Source organism: Tursiops truncatus, chromosome 20 (genome assembly GCF_011762595.2).
Source record: "Tursiops truncatus isolate mTurTru1 chromosome 20, mTurTru1.mat.Y, whole genome shotgun sequence".
NCBI lineage: Eukaryota > Metazoa > Chordata > Mammalia > Artiodactyla > Delphinidae > Tursiops > Tursiops truncatus.
Window position 1 is genome coordinate 48,974,428 of NC_047053.1, and position 17,004 is coordinate 48,991,431.

A 17,004-nucleotide genomic window follows, 5' to 3' on the forward strand; every position below is an offset into this window, starting at 1 on the left:
AGACGCTGTTCCAGCTCCACGGCTCAGCGCCCTTAACCCTCCCCAGAGCCCTGGGAAGGTGGGTGCAGCAGGATGGTTGTCCCCAGGTGACAGATGAGGACACAGGCACAGCGAGGTGAATTCACTCGTCCCGAACCACAGACCCGAGCCTTCTGACTCAGGGAGCCGTCCTCCTCCACGTGCGGCGCTCAGCTCCAGCCGCCCTTGGCTCTGACGCTCTCCCAGTGAAAATACTGGGGCAGAGGCACCAGAGGAGGGACCTGATCGGATGGAAGTTCTTCACGATGTTGCTGGAAAGATTTTGCAGAAGGTCAAGTTGCAGGCACATTTTCTCTCATCAGTGCTCTTGCCAGGAGTTTCCAGCTACCTCGGTCCTGGTGCTCTGGGCACGTGGTCACACAGAATCGCGTGTCTCTGCAGACAGACCTGCAGCGCAGCGACGGTGGCCACTGAGGGAGAGCTTCTGCTGCCCGGTGTCGTCTCCGCTCTGCCTTCCCAGGGCTGGGGCGGAGTGTCTCCAGGGACCATGTGAGGATGGCCGTGAGAAGCACATGTATGTGCAAGGCCGGGGCAGAGCTTCCAGCCCCAAGCACTTCACTGTGTCCTAGCCCCCGTCACGTGGACTGGAGATGTCCCGCGGCGTCCCTGGGGGCTTGGCCCACCCAGGAAGCGGAGGTGGACTCACCCTAGTGCTCTGAAGGTGGAAGCAGGATTCCCTCCCGAGCACTCCGAGTGGTCAGATGCTGCATGGCGGGGTCCCTCAGGATGCGTTCCGGGCCCTGTCCAGCTCCTGCCTCCCCCGGAGCTGAGTTGCTGTTTCGCACGGACACATCCTCTCTGTGAACGGGGCCCGGTCAGCCCGCAGGAGCCGTCATGCACCTGGTTAAGTGCGGTCCACGGTCATGTGGGCTTGTGACTGGCCCAGAAGCTAGTTGGCACCTGGAATACTACTTCTCAGGAAAAGCAAATGAAACTTCAAAACGTGGATCACACCTTGCTTGAAAGTGGAGAATGACAAATATAGAGGGACAGCGGATGGCTGAGGCCTGCCATCACCACCTGTGCTGGTGTCTCTGGGGCCAGTGCAAGGGCTGCTTGGGCTCCCTCCCCACCAGGCTGTGGACACAGAGCAGGCTGCTGGCCTCTTGCCTGGGCCCCGACTGCCCAGTGATGGGTCTTGGCTGTCGAGCTGATGCTCTTGGGGACTCAGAAGTTGCTCGGTACAGAGGATGGCCGCCAATCAGATGCACCACGTGGCAGGGGACACACGGGGTTGTGTGATGGTCACTGTTCCAGACAAATGCCACTGTCATGACGGAACTAAAGCACTGCGCTTGTTTTGCTGCGTTAGAGCACAGCTGTGAGGGCGTAGAGGATTCCTAAACTTAAATTTATTACTTGGTTGAAACAGGCAATAAGCACCCCACAGTGACCTTGTCGCCTGTACCACGTGTCTCCCTCAAAACTTGTCTTTTACGCCACATGTGGACACAGTGAAGGTTGATGCCGTGACGTGGCCTTTAAAGGGATGGTCGAGCAGGGAGGGGGTCTGGGGCACGGCTGCTGCTAGGAAGCCCCTGCCTGGGGTCGTGTCTCCTGGTCCTGTTCCTCAGTCTCCTCTGCTTTCTCCCTTTTTCTGTGTTGCAGGGCAGCCATCAGCAGGGACCCTTTCTACGAGATGCTAGCTGCACGGAAGAAGAAGGTCTCTTCCACGAAAAGACATTGAGTCTACGCAGCCAGCAGGGCTGGTGTGCCCGGCGAGTGAGGCCCAGCGAGTGAGGCCCGGTGCAGCCTCCCTGCCTCCCGTGCAGTGGGAGCGTCTTGCCAGGCATTACCCTGAGTTCCTAGAGACTAGCTTCAGCTTTTGCTAACTTTTTTAAGTGGGAGAAGGGTAGGCAGTTACCCTTGGAGAAGGGGGCCTGATGCCTTCACACTTGGGTTTTGAGCCTTTCTCTCTAAAAAGAACAGAGCTCCTGTCGGCCACGCTGCCTCCCCGCAAGTCTCCACTCAACAGGTCTGATAGCAGAGCTTGGAGCCAACCGTTTACCTCTCGGTTATTCCCTGGGAAGAAGCCTTCAACCCTGCACCATAAATACGTGTACCCATATCTTATTTTATGTTAAGAAAAAAAGTGGAATGGAAGAGAAGCCACATGCTATAAAGATATATTTTTGTTTTTTAAAGAAAGAGAAAGAGAAGGTAGAGCTGTCCAGGCATTCTGCCTGTCTGCTTCGGGAAGCTTCTCCCGAGAGAAGAAGCTCCCTGGGCCGCTGCTGTGCATGTCAGCCCGGGCAGGGGCAGGGGCCAGGCGGGCCCCCTCCTCACGCTTCTGGGGCCTCGTCTGGGCGAGAGAGGGGGTGGCGAGAGGGGGGAGGGGGCCGCGCGGCGAGGACAGACTCGGGGCCTGCAGGGCAGCGCCGGCCACTCCAGCTGATGCTTTTCCTTCCAGGTGCCTGGAGAGCACTGCGGGGAGAAGGGAGCCCGCCCCCCGCCTGCGCTGTTCCTTCTCTTTCAGGACTCGTTCTTGTCGGGCTTTAAAATAGTCAGCATCTTTCCTTGAGCTACATACCTAATAACCAAAACTGTGAGGAAGGTAGTCCCATCAGAGATTCTGGGATAACCTGTTTCTTATTTGGTTTTTCTTCCTCCTGCCCCTGAACTCCATTCCTCGTTTTAGAGGAAGGAGCAGGTCTGACCCGATCACCTTAGGGCTTCAGCCTTTTCTGCCTCCGAACTGGCCTTCACCTGGACTCGCCGTGCGTGTGGCGCTGGCCCTTGGGGAGGAGCGGGCCTTCATCTGCGCGGCAGGGGCGGGTGGGGGGAGCCGGAGGGTGAGTGGTCGGCCTCCCGCTGGAGTCGGCCTTGCCCTCCTAACGCGTGGCCTGAAGGAGCCGTGGCCGCCGCTCTCCTGCTGTTCTCTCAGGGACTCTTGTCCGGGGCCCGGCGCCCGGTCCAGGCAGAGCAGGGCTGGCCGGGCCATTGCAGCGCCAGTGTGACCCTGGCTCCTCTGACACCTTCCGGGCGGGCTCACATCTCTGGAAATAGCTTTTGTAAAGGGGAGTGGTGGGGTCACTTTCTGGGGTCCCCCCTTCATGTAGGTCCTACCTGGAGTGGCTTCAGGCGTTTTAATGCCAGAGCTCGTGAAGGTGGCAGAAGAGGGTCCAGGCTGGGAACCTGAAATTTCTGGGCGGGAGAACCAGGGGGTCTGGGTCGGTGCTGGAGCCCCTCTGGCTGTCTGAGTCCCTGGCCCTGGTTCTCACGAATATTACCTAGACAGAGAGGCACCTGGATCAGTATTAGTCTATTTATCAGAGGTGTAAATAATCCATGTATAGTTTTTCTCCTTTTAGATTATTTTGTATTTGTTTTAAAAAAAAGTTTTGTCAAAATATAAAGAAATGACTGAAAGTTGTTGACAGGGTTTTTAAAAAAATTATAATTATTCCAATCGGTTTTTGTTTGTCTGTTTTTTTTGCATTGTAAACTAGCGCCAAGGAACTGCAGCAAATAAACTCCACATCTGCCCAAACCACTTTGTTGCCTGTGGCGTTGCTTCATGCCCACATGGGCCCTGAGAAGGAAGGTCGTGCTTGTCAGGTGCACTTCCGCGGGAGGATGTGTCACTTGAACCTCTCGTCTTAAGTCTAGTGATGATAAAGATCGGAAGTGGCGAGGATGGTTGTGTCTTCCGTTAAGGAGAGCGGAGCAAAAATGATCGTTAGCATAGTCATTCCCCACCCCCCCGCCCTTTTTGGAAGAAGAAACAAATGTCAGGCATCAACTTCAAATTAAGATCAAGAAATGGGCCTTCAGCCTTTATAATACATTCTTAGTATTATTTCATTTTCCAGATGTGCCTACATAACTCCAGGGAAGAGTCACAGTGAGGTAGAGCTCAAAAGTTGAGAAGACATTCAGCATAGCATCTCAGGGTAAGGAGATGGACAAGGCTTAGCCTGTCCCTTCGGCTGGTGGTTCATCAGAACATGCAATAGAGAGTTATTATGTGATCCAGCAATTCTATTCCAAGGTACATGCCCAAGAGAATTGAAAGCATGTCCACACAAAAACTTGCACACGACTGTTGATAGCAACATGATTCACAACAGCCAAAAGGTGGAAACAATCAAGATGTTCATCGACTGATGAATGGATGAACAAACTCATCTGTTCATACGAGGGAGTATCATGCGGCCGCAAAAAGGAATGAAGTACAGATTCGTGCTGTGACATGGCTGAACCCTGAAAACGTTATGCTGAGTGAAAGAAGCCTGACACAGAAACCCACAGTTTATATGATTTTTTTCATATGCAGAAAAGGCAAATCTATGGAGAGAGAAAGTAGATTGGTGGTAGTCAGAGGCTGGAGATGTTGGGGAGAATGGGGAGTGACTGCCCATGGGTACAGGGTTTCTTTTTTGGGGTGTTGAAAATATTTTGGAGTTAGTGGTGTTGGTTACACAGTGTTGTGAATGCACTAAATCCCACTGAATTGTACACTTTAAAAGGGTGAATTTTATGATAAGTGAATTACATCTCAGTTTTAGAACAATAGCAGTGAACAAATGCCATCACTTCCCATGGTTTTACTGGTTCTCAAAGTGTGGTTCCCTGGTCAGCATCTTCAGCAACATCTGGGAATGGGTTAGGAATGCACATTCTCAGGCCCCCGCCACACTGACTGAATTAGAACCTCTTGTGCTGGGGCCTGACACAGTTTAACAAGTTCTCCAGGTGCTTCTGGTGCCCAGTAATGTTTGAGAACCACTGGCTTAAACAACCACCCTGATTCCTTCCATTACCAAACTGAGGTTTGGCCGCTCATCGTTTAAGAATCCAATGTTGAGAGACAAATGTTGGGTAAAAGGAAAGATATTAGCTTTATTGAGGAAGCTGGCAATCCTGCAGAGAAGGTGGACTCATGTCGCAAAGAACCAATTCCCCCTTGTCGACTGGGGGCAAGAGCTTTTAAAGGGGAGTTTCAGGGGTTCACAGGCGGGGTTGGGGGGCCATGTGCAGAACAGCACAGTCAGCTCTGACAGTAGTCTTGAGATTGCTCACGCAGAGGTCTGATAGTGTCATCTTGATTCAGTTAATCTTCGGCTCCAGGGTCAGTTTGTTCCCATTTCCTTGAGGCCAGTTCTTGGAATTGTGCAGGATGGAGCAGCTTATGTCTCATGGCTACGCTCTGGTCGTCATGTAGTTAACTTCTTCCTCCTGGTCGGGGTTTCAATATCTGCAAAGCAGCTCAAAGGATATGGATCAGAATATTATCCATAGCCCTTAGGAGGAACTAAAGGTCCTTGATTTTGTTTAATGGTTGAACTATTATTATTTTGTCTTGTTTGACTATTTTCCTCTATTTCTGCACACACACACACACACCAGGCTTAGTGAGGTATAATTCTGTACCCTATAATTCACCCATTTGAAGTGTACAATTCAGTGAGTTGGTATATTTACAGAGTTGTTCAGCAATGAACACGATTTTAGAATATAATCGTCGTTCCCAAAACAAACCCTGTTGTACCCATTAGCATTCACTCATCTCCCCACAGCTCTAGGCAAACACTACTTTCAGCCTCTGTGGATTTGCCTATCCTGGACATTTCATAGAAGTGGAATCATACACTACGTAGTCCTTTGTGCCTGACTGCTCTTGATTAGCACAGTGTTTTCAAGATTCATCTGTGTTGTAGTTTGTGTCAGCACTTCATTCCCTTTTATAACTGAATAATATTCCATTTTGTGGATACACCATGTTTTTATCCATTCATCCATTGATGGGCATTGGGTCAGTTCCACTTCTTGGCTACTCTGGACAATGCAACCATGAACATTCATATGCAAGTTTGGTGAGCGTTGCTGGAGTTTTTGACAGTTCGTCCTATTGCATCTATGGCCTTGCTTGCCATTTACTTCTCAGCCGAGTGCCTACCTCGACTCCCTCCTCTCGGCTTTGATGGACGAGTCTGGGCTCACCTACCTCTCGGCCAGCTCAGTGTCAGGCTCTTTCATTGGCCTCTCTGCCCACCCACCACCTGCTGATACTCCCCGGAGCTCTAGCCTCTAGTGCTCATAAGCTTCCTGGGTAGGTGACCAGTCACATGGTTTCAACTGCTGCTAACCAGCTGGGGCCCTTAAATGTGCCTGTGTGATTCCTGTCTCTCCCCAGCACCCTCCAGGGGGCACTGGGCCTTCCACACTCAGCATGCCTGCACCTGAGCTTATGCTCTGATCGCCCCAGGGGTGCTCCGTGTCAACATTTTCCCCTAGACTTAGCCTCGTGGGTGATTTTCTTTTAAATTAATTTATTTATTTTTGGCTACATTGGGTCTTCGTTGCTGTGCGTGGGCTTTCTCTAGTTGCGGTGAGCGGGGACTACTCTTGGTTGTGGTGCGCGGGCTTCTCACTGCAGTGGCTTCTCGTTGCGGAGCACGGACTCTAGGTGCGTGGGCTCAGTAGTTGTGGCATGCGGACTCAGTAGTTGTGGCTCACAGGCTTAGTTGCTCCGCGGCATGTGGGATCTTCGTGGACCAGGGCTCGAACCCGTGTCCCCTGCGTTGGCAGGCGGATTCTTAACCACTGTGCCACCAGGGAAGCGCTCGTGGGTGATTCTTGTCCTAGCACATCTTTACTCTGGTGGCTGCAGAATGATGAGCCCCATCTCCAGTGCTCCCTCCAGTGACCAGTCGGCCCTCGGCATCCTGGCTGTGAGGAGGCTTTCCTTTTCCTATTTATATGCCTGTTAATGGCACAGATGCGTGGATTCCTATTTCTAGAGGTCTGTAACATATCATTGTCCTAAATGAATTTGATGCTCAAAATGTCCCAGATTTGGCCAGTGAGAGCCCTACCCATCTGCTCCGTGTCCTGTGACATGTCATGCCCTGCATTTTCTTAGCACTGACTCCCTTCCTGGCATCACAAAATATTTCGGGATCACCTTGTACCCACCCTGCCTCAGCTCCAGGGTCAGCCATTTCTCTGAGGGGCGCTGGTTCCTTTTAGAGACCAAGATCTGGGCTCTAGGTGTGCTCATTGCTGCTGGGGTGTCTTTGCTTCTTTGCCCTTTCAGTGAACAGGGCTGGGAAATGTGTGCATAGATAACACATGTATACGTACACACACACTAGGGCATGTACACATATATGTAACAGCACATACCTCATTGGGCTATAAGAGAATGAGATGCACATTTTAAAAAGCCAAAAAACAGTAACAACTCTTAGCCTAGTGCCTGGACATGGAACTCAGTTTAATTATCATCATCATCATCATTATTTTCATTATTATTGAAAACTATGGAATCCTTTGCTCATCCAACAGGGAAACTTTGATCCTCCACATGCCGTGCATGAAATCCATTTGGGGTCCAGAGCAAGGGGCCAGCTGACTCACCCCCTCACTCCAAGCTGGTGGACAGCGGCGCCAAGTGCACAGACTTCTACTCAAAACGTGATGCATGGATGTGCCCAGCAGCTGCGCCTTCGTACTGCAGAACGTCAGAGCCCTCCCCGAAGGCACCAAAGAGATGCTTTGCTGGAAAGGGAAACGCTCTGAGCAGAGGATCACGTGCCAGCGATACATGCTGCCCCTGCAGGAAGTGCTCTGCTGTATCTTTTCTTTCATATGTTATTCGGGTGTTGGCACAGCAAGGAAAGTACGGGGCCAGCCGCCACTTCAGGCTACTTGACACCGTGGACTCTGCCTTGCGGTTCCTGGGGAGGCCATTGTCTCACGTTACAGGACCACGATCTCCTCGCTGGATGGTCTTGGCCCCAGCATAGACGAGCCACAAGCAGCTCTGTGGTCAAGTCTGTGCTGTGAAGTGTCTCTTTCTCTCCTTTCCAGCCGAGGGTTCTGCTAGATTTTCATGGTTTAGATCAACTCCAGCTTCTACCTGGAGCGAGCTGTTTCCTAACCTGGTTAAAACAAGCGGGCTGCTATGTGTGACCCGCTGCAGAGAAGACAGTAGAAAACCTCGGCCCTGTTAGCCACGGCCGGTCATGTGACTTGGGTACCAGAACTCGTGTCCTGTACCAAGAGGGACGAGAGTGATTGCAGCCAGACTAGCCTCATCCTCCTTCAGCTGGTCCTCCTCTTGGTTCGCTGCATTGCATCGCACGAAATCTACTTTCTACTCTTGGATTAGATCTTTGTACAAATTCAGTTGAAACACATCTGCTTATGTTTCCTACGGGTTCAGAATTCTGCTTAGCATCCTCCTGACAAGCGTCCTTAGTGATTATCATACACAGTCTCCTCCGATCTTTATGCTCTTAAGCAAGACGTAATTACAGTTTATTGAGCACCTGTGTCCTGGGCCTTTTCCTTCGTTTCTCCACTATCCCCGACTACCACCTAAAAAACTAGCATCCTGCCAGATGTTAACAGGTGCTCCTGAGTGTTACGCAAACAGGTTTAGGACATGCCGGTTTGGGCCACGTGGCCAGCGTCCTTTCCTGCAGCCTCTCCATATCTGCAGGTGTCCAAAGCACGCAGCGTCTCCTGGACCTTGTGCATGGCGCTCCCTTGCAGGTGGCATCTCAGGAGAAGCCAGCGTTCGTTGGGCCGGCGCTACCCTTATCTGGTCCGTTCACCTTTCTCTGATGACCTGGGTAGGCCCGGCCCTTCCTGACTTCAAGGCTGTCACTGCCTCTCTGGCCAGCTCCACTTTCTTTGGGATTCTGGCCCTGCTCGCCTCCTAGTTTGGGCTCTTTCTTGCACCTTTCCTGGTTATTTCTTCCTTCCAGCCTCTGGGTTCTTACTTCTCATGGACCGTCTGTCTCCTGCCTCCTGGCCCTGCAAGTCACTCTGCCTTCCACTTGGAAGTTCCTCCACCTGCATCTTCCTGGGATGCTTCTTCTCATCCCTAAGATCCCTGCTGGGCAACCCCTACCACCAGGAGCCTTCCCAACCCTCACCCCCCATTCCCCGCCAGCCCCCTGGTCTCTCCGCATCATGATTCACATCATGCTGACTCTTTCTTTTCTGTTTGGAAAGGAACGCTCTTAATGGTGCAGCCTGCCGAGTTTCACAGGATGACCCTGAATTTTAACTTCTCAGCGGTTTGTCTCTCAGCCTAGGCAAAATCCACGGGAGCTTTCCTCACTTCGTGCTCACAGAACAACCCACGGGAATCAGGGAGGGGAGCGCTGCTTGGCCTTACACCAGTTTGGTGAACGCAGACTGGCTCAGTCCCAGGCCAGCACCAAAGGCCCTTCTGGAAGCTCTGCGGGGGCTTCTCCCATTGTTCGTGGCTTGATTTTACGTGGGGGCCGTCCGCCTCTTAGGCCTTGATCTCAAAGGGCCCTTTTACTGGGGACTGAGGGCCAGAGAGGATGGGTATTGACCCAAACGCTCTCCCAGTTTAATGAAAGCGTCTGGATTCAGGGCCCAATTCTGATACCCAGTCTGGCCCCCCGTGACCATAGCCCTGCCTCGTTAGGGTGAGGCCCACGGGGCAGGAGTGTTCTGAGTGGCCTCTCCACAAAGCCGCTGGGGCCCCGTGAACGCAGGTAGCTTGCCGAGCCTGGTTCTGTCCTGTGGGGTTTAGGGACGAGCCCCACAGAACCGCTTGTTCGTGACTCTGAGCAAAGTGAAGTCGGGGTCTCCGGGAACCGCTGTGTGATTTGCCCTTCATCTTGGCTGCCAGGAAGCCCAGAGAAAGGGGCACACTTCCTCATGTGACTTGTTAATCCTGCTTTGCACTTTTATTTTTGTTAATAGACTTATTTTCTTAGAACAGTTTTAGGTTTACAATAAATTGAGGGGTTGGCCCAAGGATTTCCCATAACCCCTGCGCCTACACCTGCATAGCCTCCCCCGTTATCAACATCCGCCACCAGAGCTCGGGGGGTAACCGACGAACCTACATCGACACATCATCACCCAGAGTCCGCAGTGTACATTAGGGTTCACTCTTGGTGTTTTACGTTCTATGGCTTTGGATAAATGTGTAATGTCATGTATCCGCCATTATAGTATCATGCAGAGAGGTTTCACTTCCCTAAAAATCCTCTGTTTTCTGTCTGTTCACCACCACTTCCCCCCAACCCCTGGCCACCCCTGATCTTTCTGCCACTGCCTACTGTCTCCTTAGCTCTGCCTGTTCCAAAATGTCACAGAGTTGGAATCATACAATGTATAGCCTGTACTTTCCACTTTTAATCGTGTTTTGTTTTTTTTTTAATAAATTTATTTATCTTTGGCTGCGTTGACTTTGTTGCTGCACACGGGCTTTCTCTAGTTGCGGCGAGCAGGGGCTACTCTTTGTTGCGGTGCGCGGGCTTCTCATTGCGGTGGCTTCTCTTTGTTTCGGCGCATGGGCTCTAGGCACGCGGGCTTCAGTAGTTGTGGCTCTTGGGCTCTAGAGTGCAGGCTCAGTAGTTGTGGCGCACAGGCTTAGTTGCTCAGTGGCATGTGGGATCTTCCCAGACCAGGGCTCGAACCCATGTCCCCTGCACTGGCAGGCAGATTCTTAAGCACTGTGCCACCGGGGTAGTCCCTTAATCGTGTTTTTTGACCTTTTATCCTGTTTTATCATTACCATAGTATATATTAGAATTTATAAGCTCATTCACTTTTTTTTTTTAAAGAGGAAGTTTGTGAATAAAATAGGGACAAAACTTTAAAAATTGCCTGAATACTTGGTCCACTGTTGGGCCTATCGGACACTTGCTTTTGTGTCTCTTAGGAGTTGTGTAATGCTTTCTTTGTGACTATTTGAAAAGGGAAGTGGAACCGTCTACTGCAGAGTACACAGCACTGAAGAGATGCAGGGTGGCTTCCCGGGGGGAGCTCTGAGATTTAGCAATCTGTGATAACGTCACTTCTGACCCCAGCCTCTTGTTAGGACAGGAGGGCCTGGGACGGCCATGACACTGTGGAAACGACCTTGCAGCTCCTTCTGCTGTGGGTTAAGCTTCCTGAGATGGGTTGACAGGACAGAGAAGTCCTTTCTCAAAGTGCCCTGGGAGTAGTCGTCACAATTTCAAATTCTGTCCCCTCTCTGCCTTATTAAATTTTGCTGGAAGCCCTGTGGTTTGAGGGCGGAGGGGGGACACCCTCTGAAAACCTGTGGGCACTGGCCGGAGAATGGCATTTCTTGAAGGAATAGACGTTACAGATGATGTGGAAATAAGACCACAGTTTTTGTCACTGTCATTAAAATGGTGATATGATTCTGAGAACTCTCAGCAGAGAGCTTGTTTTGAGAACCATCCAGAGACAGGGAAGTGGCCCCTGCTTCCCTTGCTGCCCCGCCTTTGCAAGGGCCACGTGCTCCACAGGCTGACCTCAGCCTTTGGACGCAGGGTGAGTGGTTTGTGCAGGCCAGCCTGTCTGCTTCAGCGCCATCTCCCCAGACATCAGCAGAACGTGGTCCCTCTAATAAGGTCACCCTGTATCGAAGGAGCATCAGGGGTGGAGCCCTCCCTTCAGCAGCCAAATGGACCTGACACCACCACAGGGCGTGTTTGGGTAGGTTGTGCTGCCAGCGAGGGTTCCAACAGCATCTGTCAGAGCCAGATCGTACCTTTCCTGTTCCCTTCACTCTTTAAGCCAGTCTCTACCAGAGGCATCGTGTGTCCCCCATCTGAAGGCTCACTGATCATCTTCTAGGAATCAAAGCTGTGTCTCAGTCTGTTTTCTGAATCAGGAGTGAAGATACACCCCCTGTCGAGAATGCTGGACTTGATGAATCAGCCCTCTCCATGTGAAAAACTGTCATTTCTTTGCAGGGAAAGGTGCATGTCTGGCAAAAGCTTATGTATCTGTATCGCCCAGAACCTCGAGGGAAGTGGTTCTTATTACCTGTGGGCCTTGGCCCCTCTGTGAAGCTAATATAAGCTACAGATGTTCTTCCCAGAAAAGTACAGAGGGAGCCCCAAGTGCAAAGTCGGTGGAGTCCCTTCCACGGCCCCAGGTTAAACAGCCCCCATCCGAGCCTGCGTTCGCCAAACTCAGGGGCACCCGAATGGATTGCGAAAGGAGGAAGCCTTGCATTTCAAAGTTTGCTTTTTCACGCTGTCTGCTCCCTATATGCTCAATACCTATTTAAAGAATAGGTATTCTTTAAATAGATCTATTTGTCTTAGTCTGCTCAGGCTACTGTAACAAAAAATACCACAGACTGGGCGGTTTAAATGACAGAAGTTTATTCCTCACAGTTCTGAAGGCGGGAAGTCCAAAGTCAGGGTGGCAACCAGTTGAGTTCCTGGTGAGGCTGTCTTGCCTACTCGCTGTGTCTTCGCATGATGGAGAGAGAGCGGGCTGGAGAGAGAGAGAGAGAGAGAGAGAGAGAGAGAGAGAGAGAGAGAGAGGGAGAGAGAGAGAGGAAGCAGGCTCTGCGGTCTGTTGCTTCTGTTTCTGTGGAGAACCCTGACTTACATAGACAGCAAAGAGAAACATGGGAAGCAGCCCCCTTGGGAAGGAATTCACTGAAGTGAGTCTGGGCAAATGTGCGGGGGCAGAGCTGGACCTCACGTCCTTTCATCTGCTTTACTAACTTTATGAACTCCTCGGCCTGCCCAGATGGCGTCAGCTCTTCCCGGGCACGTATACGCAGTTGACTCAGGTTGGCACCGAATCCACCCACACCTGTAAAGTATCTGCCCGTTGACGGCCGCTAACATCTTAGCGTGGTACCCCTCCCTCAGGCGTCGGGTGCCACCTTCCCCGCGCACTCGAGGGGGACAGTTGTGGGTCTGCTCGGCGGTGCCAGGGCACTCCCTCAGAGGCTGCGGGCCCCCACGGGGATGGCAGATGCCAGATGTCACAGCCAGGGAAACACCTTGCTGAAGTTCAGATGTGCAGTGGATGGACCCCGGGTCTGGGGAGCCTACCGAAACAGAAGTTCAGGGGGTGTGTCGTGGGGACGAGGCGACTTTGACTCTGGGTTGAAATATAAGGAAGCAAGGAGCTAGTCCAAGTCACCAAATATTTCTTGGAGGCAGCCAGTCAGTTCCCAGGGAGCAGAACCCAAACCTCAAGTAAATAGCCCTTGCCTGTTCCTTAGATAAGTACAGGTTCTGGGTGAAGAGGATGAGGCTGCATGCAGATACTGACACTGGCTGGTGGGTGTCTTATGTAATTGGCCCTGTTAAACTTTCCAAGCAATTATTGCTTATAACTTTACCTGTAGCTTTCCCTTTAGCTTTCAAAGGTTGGGTCTGGACATGGCTACAGACAGAAAATGTGATGTGGGTGGTGTGTTGGAAAAACTCCCATTTCCCACTTCTCCCTTATGTTCACACACAACTCTTCACTCTGATGCTTCTGCCACCAGATGTGTGGGAGTTGCCCCCAACCGAGCATTCTCCGTGACACCAGCTGGATGTCCTACAACTGAGCTCAATTCTGACACTGCCTACCCGGAGATGGCGTCAGATCCCACAGGTGAAGGGCTCAGTCCCACAAGGCTGCCCCCCTCAACTTCAGACGCCGAAAATCGAAGGAGGTGGGTCCCCACATTACCCACCACTCTGTCCATTTTGCGTGTAAACTGGCGTCATATGTACTTATTTATAAATATTTCTTGCCTATATTTATTTACAAATATTATTTATATTTATCGTTGAAATTTTAAAACTACAGAAAAGCACAAGGAACAATACAAAAGCTCGTATTCCTACTACCCAGTATTTCCGACTGTTCACATTTTGTCACTTCCCGATCCCCTTCCAGTTTCTTAGAATAAATAAGTTAGGTATTCTGGCTTCCCCTTAGGACACAGAAGGCTGGAAAGAGGCACACTGCCATCCTAACAAGAGAAATCTAGATAGTCTACAAAATGATTCCAAGCCCATCAAGGAACGGAGCTTATAGGGTGACAGCCTCGCCTGAAATCTAAGACAGGTCTCCAGGGAGAGCAAGAGACGGGGTCGCAGGGCAGAGCTGGGGAGGAGATGGGCCGCAGTCCCGGTGGGTCAGGAGACTCAGCTGGAACTTTTAGCCACGTGCTGCAGGCGCAGCGCAGGCGGGTGGAGGGGAGAGAACCGCTGGTGCTGAGACTCGAGGGGTCCTCCCCAGGGACCTCCCCGTGCGCTCACAGGAAGAGTGGAGGCAGGCAGGAAGGGCAGAGAAAGCTTCCTTGAAACCCACAAACCTCTCCTAACAGAACAAAAGCCTGCGGCCACTGTGGAAAGAACTACAAAGCCTGTCACCCCCGGGGCACAGGTGGAGACTCATTGAGGCTGGAGGAGCAGAAACCCTCTGCCCCTCGTGGGGAGGTAGAGGCCGTCAGAGATCTCCTACCACTGGGAAGGGCAGGGCCACGAGAAAACCCCACCCTGAGATGCAGGGACATGGCGACTGAAGCCCAAACCCAGCAACAGAGAACCCCTCTCCCCATAGCCTGGTGCCCCAGCCCAGCCCAGCCCAGGCTGGAAAGTGTCCAGTAACAGCGGTCCACTGCTGCGGCGGGGGGAGGGAGCCCCGCTCTGAGGGGCAGGCTCATCAAGAAATCCCAAGAACAAGAACGTTGAGAAAAGTTCTTTGGCCCCCAACGCTCACGATTGAATTACCCTCCCTGAGGTCCACCAGCTGGGTTTCCTTCTCGCCCGTGGCCACACTGCTGCATGAATCATTCGATGCTGGGAGGTGTTTCGTTGTCGATCCATCCACAGGTTTTTGTCTGTTCTGAATAAGCTGACATGACTTGCACAGACAAATCTCGGTGTGGACACGTGTTTCCATTTCTCTTGTAAATACCCAGGAGCAGGGTTGCTGAGTCTTAGAGCATGGGCATCTTTAAGGAGACCACCGAACTGTTTTCCAAATAAAGCTGTCCCTCACATTCCCAGCGGCAACGACCCGAGTCCCAGTTACTTTGCATCCCTGTCAATATTTGGTATTGTTGGTCTCTCTGATTTTAACCACTTAAATGGGTGTGTGACAGTATCTCACAGTGGTTTTAATTTGCATTTTCCTAGTGACTAATGATACTGAGCATCTGTTCGTTGGCTTGTTCCCTGTATTTCTTCTTTGCCAAAATGTCTGCTCAAGTCACTTGCCCATTTTTTTAAAAGTTCAGGTTGCCTTCTTGTTAAAGGGTTGTAAGCATTCTTTATATAATCTGGATACAAGTCCTTGGTTGGATATATGTGTTGCAAATATTTTCTCCCAGTCCAGGCCTTGCTTTTAAACTTTTTTTTTTTTTTTTTTTTTTTTTTTGGCCACACCGTGCGGCATGCAGGATCTTAGTTTCCCGACCAGGGATCGAACCCATTCCCCCTGCGATGGAAGTACGGAATCTTAACGACTTGACCGCCAGGGAAGTCCCTTAAACTTTTTAATAGTGTCTTTTGAGGGGCAAATGTTTTTAATTTTGATGAAATGATTTTATCAATCAGTTTTCATTTATGATTTGTGCGTTTGTATTCTAAGAAACCTTTGCCTAACCCAAGATCACAAACATTTTCTCCTAGAAGTTTTACAGGTTTACCTCTTATGTTTAGGTCTGATCCATCTTGAGTCAGTGTTTGTGTACGGTGTGAACTAATGGTCAAAATGAGCCCCTTGGCCTCGTTCCTGATCGTGGGAGAAAGCATTCTGTTTTTTATCATTAGGTGGGGTGATAGTCTTAGGTTTTTCAGAGATGCTTTTTATCTTAAAAAGGTTAAAGGTGTTCTCATTTCTTCCCACTTTGGGGAGCGTTTTACTCATGAATGAGCGCTCAATTTGTTAAATGGTTTAACAAATCGATTTGTTAAATGGAGATTTGGCATAGGTGCAGAATCTCATATGATTTTTCTCTTTCAGTGTATTAATATGGTGAGTTACACTGAATAATATTTTTAGTGATAAATCAGCTTTGTGCCCCTGGGATAAAACACACTTGGCCACGGTTTTTAAAAACGTATTACTGGATTCAATTTGTGAAATATTTTGTTAAGGAGTTCTTGTATCTGCATTCATGAGGGATAAGGTGATACGGTCATTTAATCCATTAAACTAAATTGTCAGCTCCATGAGAGCAGAGAGTCTGCCTCTTCGGGTCATCTCTGGGTTCCCAGCTCCTAGACAATGCTTGGCACATAGAGGACCCTTGGGACCTATCTGTTGAATAAAGGACAATTAATGAATGCATGACCATAAGTCACAGGTTGCTTTATGCCGGACAGGATTGTGTGACTAGTTTGTCAGAACTTGTTTTCTGTAACCCAAGGGAATGTGATTCAGGTGAGTTAGTAGCTTATCTGGTTGTTCTGACTCTTAAAGTGGTCCAGGTTTGTAAGGATGGAGATGACCTGAAGATGTAAGAGGAGAAGCAGCGTAGGAAGGAGAAAGAAGGAGGCCGTTTCTGGGGTTTCACCCCTGTCTTCTGATCCTTGACCCATTTCTCTCCACCTGATGGGTGCTACCTGTTCGCTAAGCTCCCCTCCCTACCCCTGGATTAGGCAGCTACAGCCCTTTTCCTTAAGCACCTGGTGGGTCCCGGTGCCGTTGCATCACCTTTGTGCACAGTCTAAACAGACTGAGGGCAGGGCAGCTTATCCCCCAGTTGCAGTCAGCTCTCACGCTTTCACTTCCATCATCATTATCACTGAATCTTTACTGGGTAAATACCATGTGGATATCACTGTGCCGTGCATAGTGCCCTTCATTTGTCTGGCATTTCATGTAAGAAATCACGATGATTATCTACTGACTTCCTACTATCATAATAAACATTATTTCTTTGGTTAAGTAAACTCAGGACGCTCCTTGGAGGCAGACATTTGCACAGTCAGGACACTACAGTGAGGCAGTGCCCAAGGTCCCCCAGACAGCACACGGTGCAGACAGGATCTGCGTGCCATTCTGATGATTGGGACACCCTCAAGCCAGTCTTGGACTCAGGTAAGCACCTCGGTCTAGTGCTTTCCAGGTTGTGTGACTAAGACACTCATTTTCTTATCATGTGTTTGGCAAGTGGGATGTTTTGCAATAATGCAAAAAGGTAATGTTATATTGATCCTGTCTCTTCCTACACAGATGTAGTTTAAAAGTCTAATCTAA

The 17,004-nt window shown here is 50.5% G+C and overlaps 1 protein-coding gene across 4 annotated transcripts in view; it reads left to right on the top strand.

Moving 5' to 3' along the window:
- CYTH1 (cytohesin 1) overlaps positions 1–16,634 on the top strand; it is a 92,726-nt gene extending 76,092 nt beyond the window's left edge. For 3 of the 4 annotated variants that reach the window (XM_033848601.2, XM_033848600.2, XM_073798252.1), the window contains exons 13-14: positions 13,292–13,462; positions 15,200–16,634. In XM_033848601.2, the coding sequence (XP_033704492.1) occupies positions 13,292–13,462; positions 15,200–15,290 (262 nt within the window). In that variant the 3' untranslated portion in view covers positions 15,291–16,634. Of the gene's footprint in view, positions 1–1,647; positions 3,533–13,291; positions 13,463–15,199 lie in introns of those variants that run through there. The other variant, XM_033848603.2, reaches the window with a different exon arrangement.
- Positions 16,635–17,004: the final 370 nt, after the last annotated feature.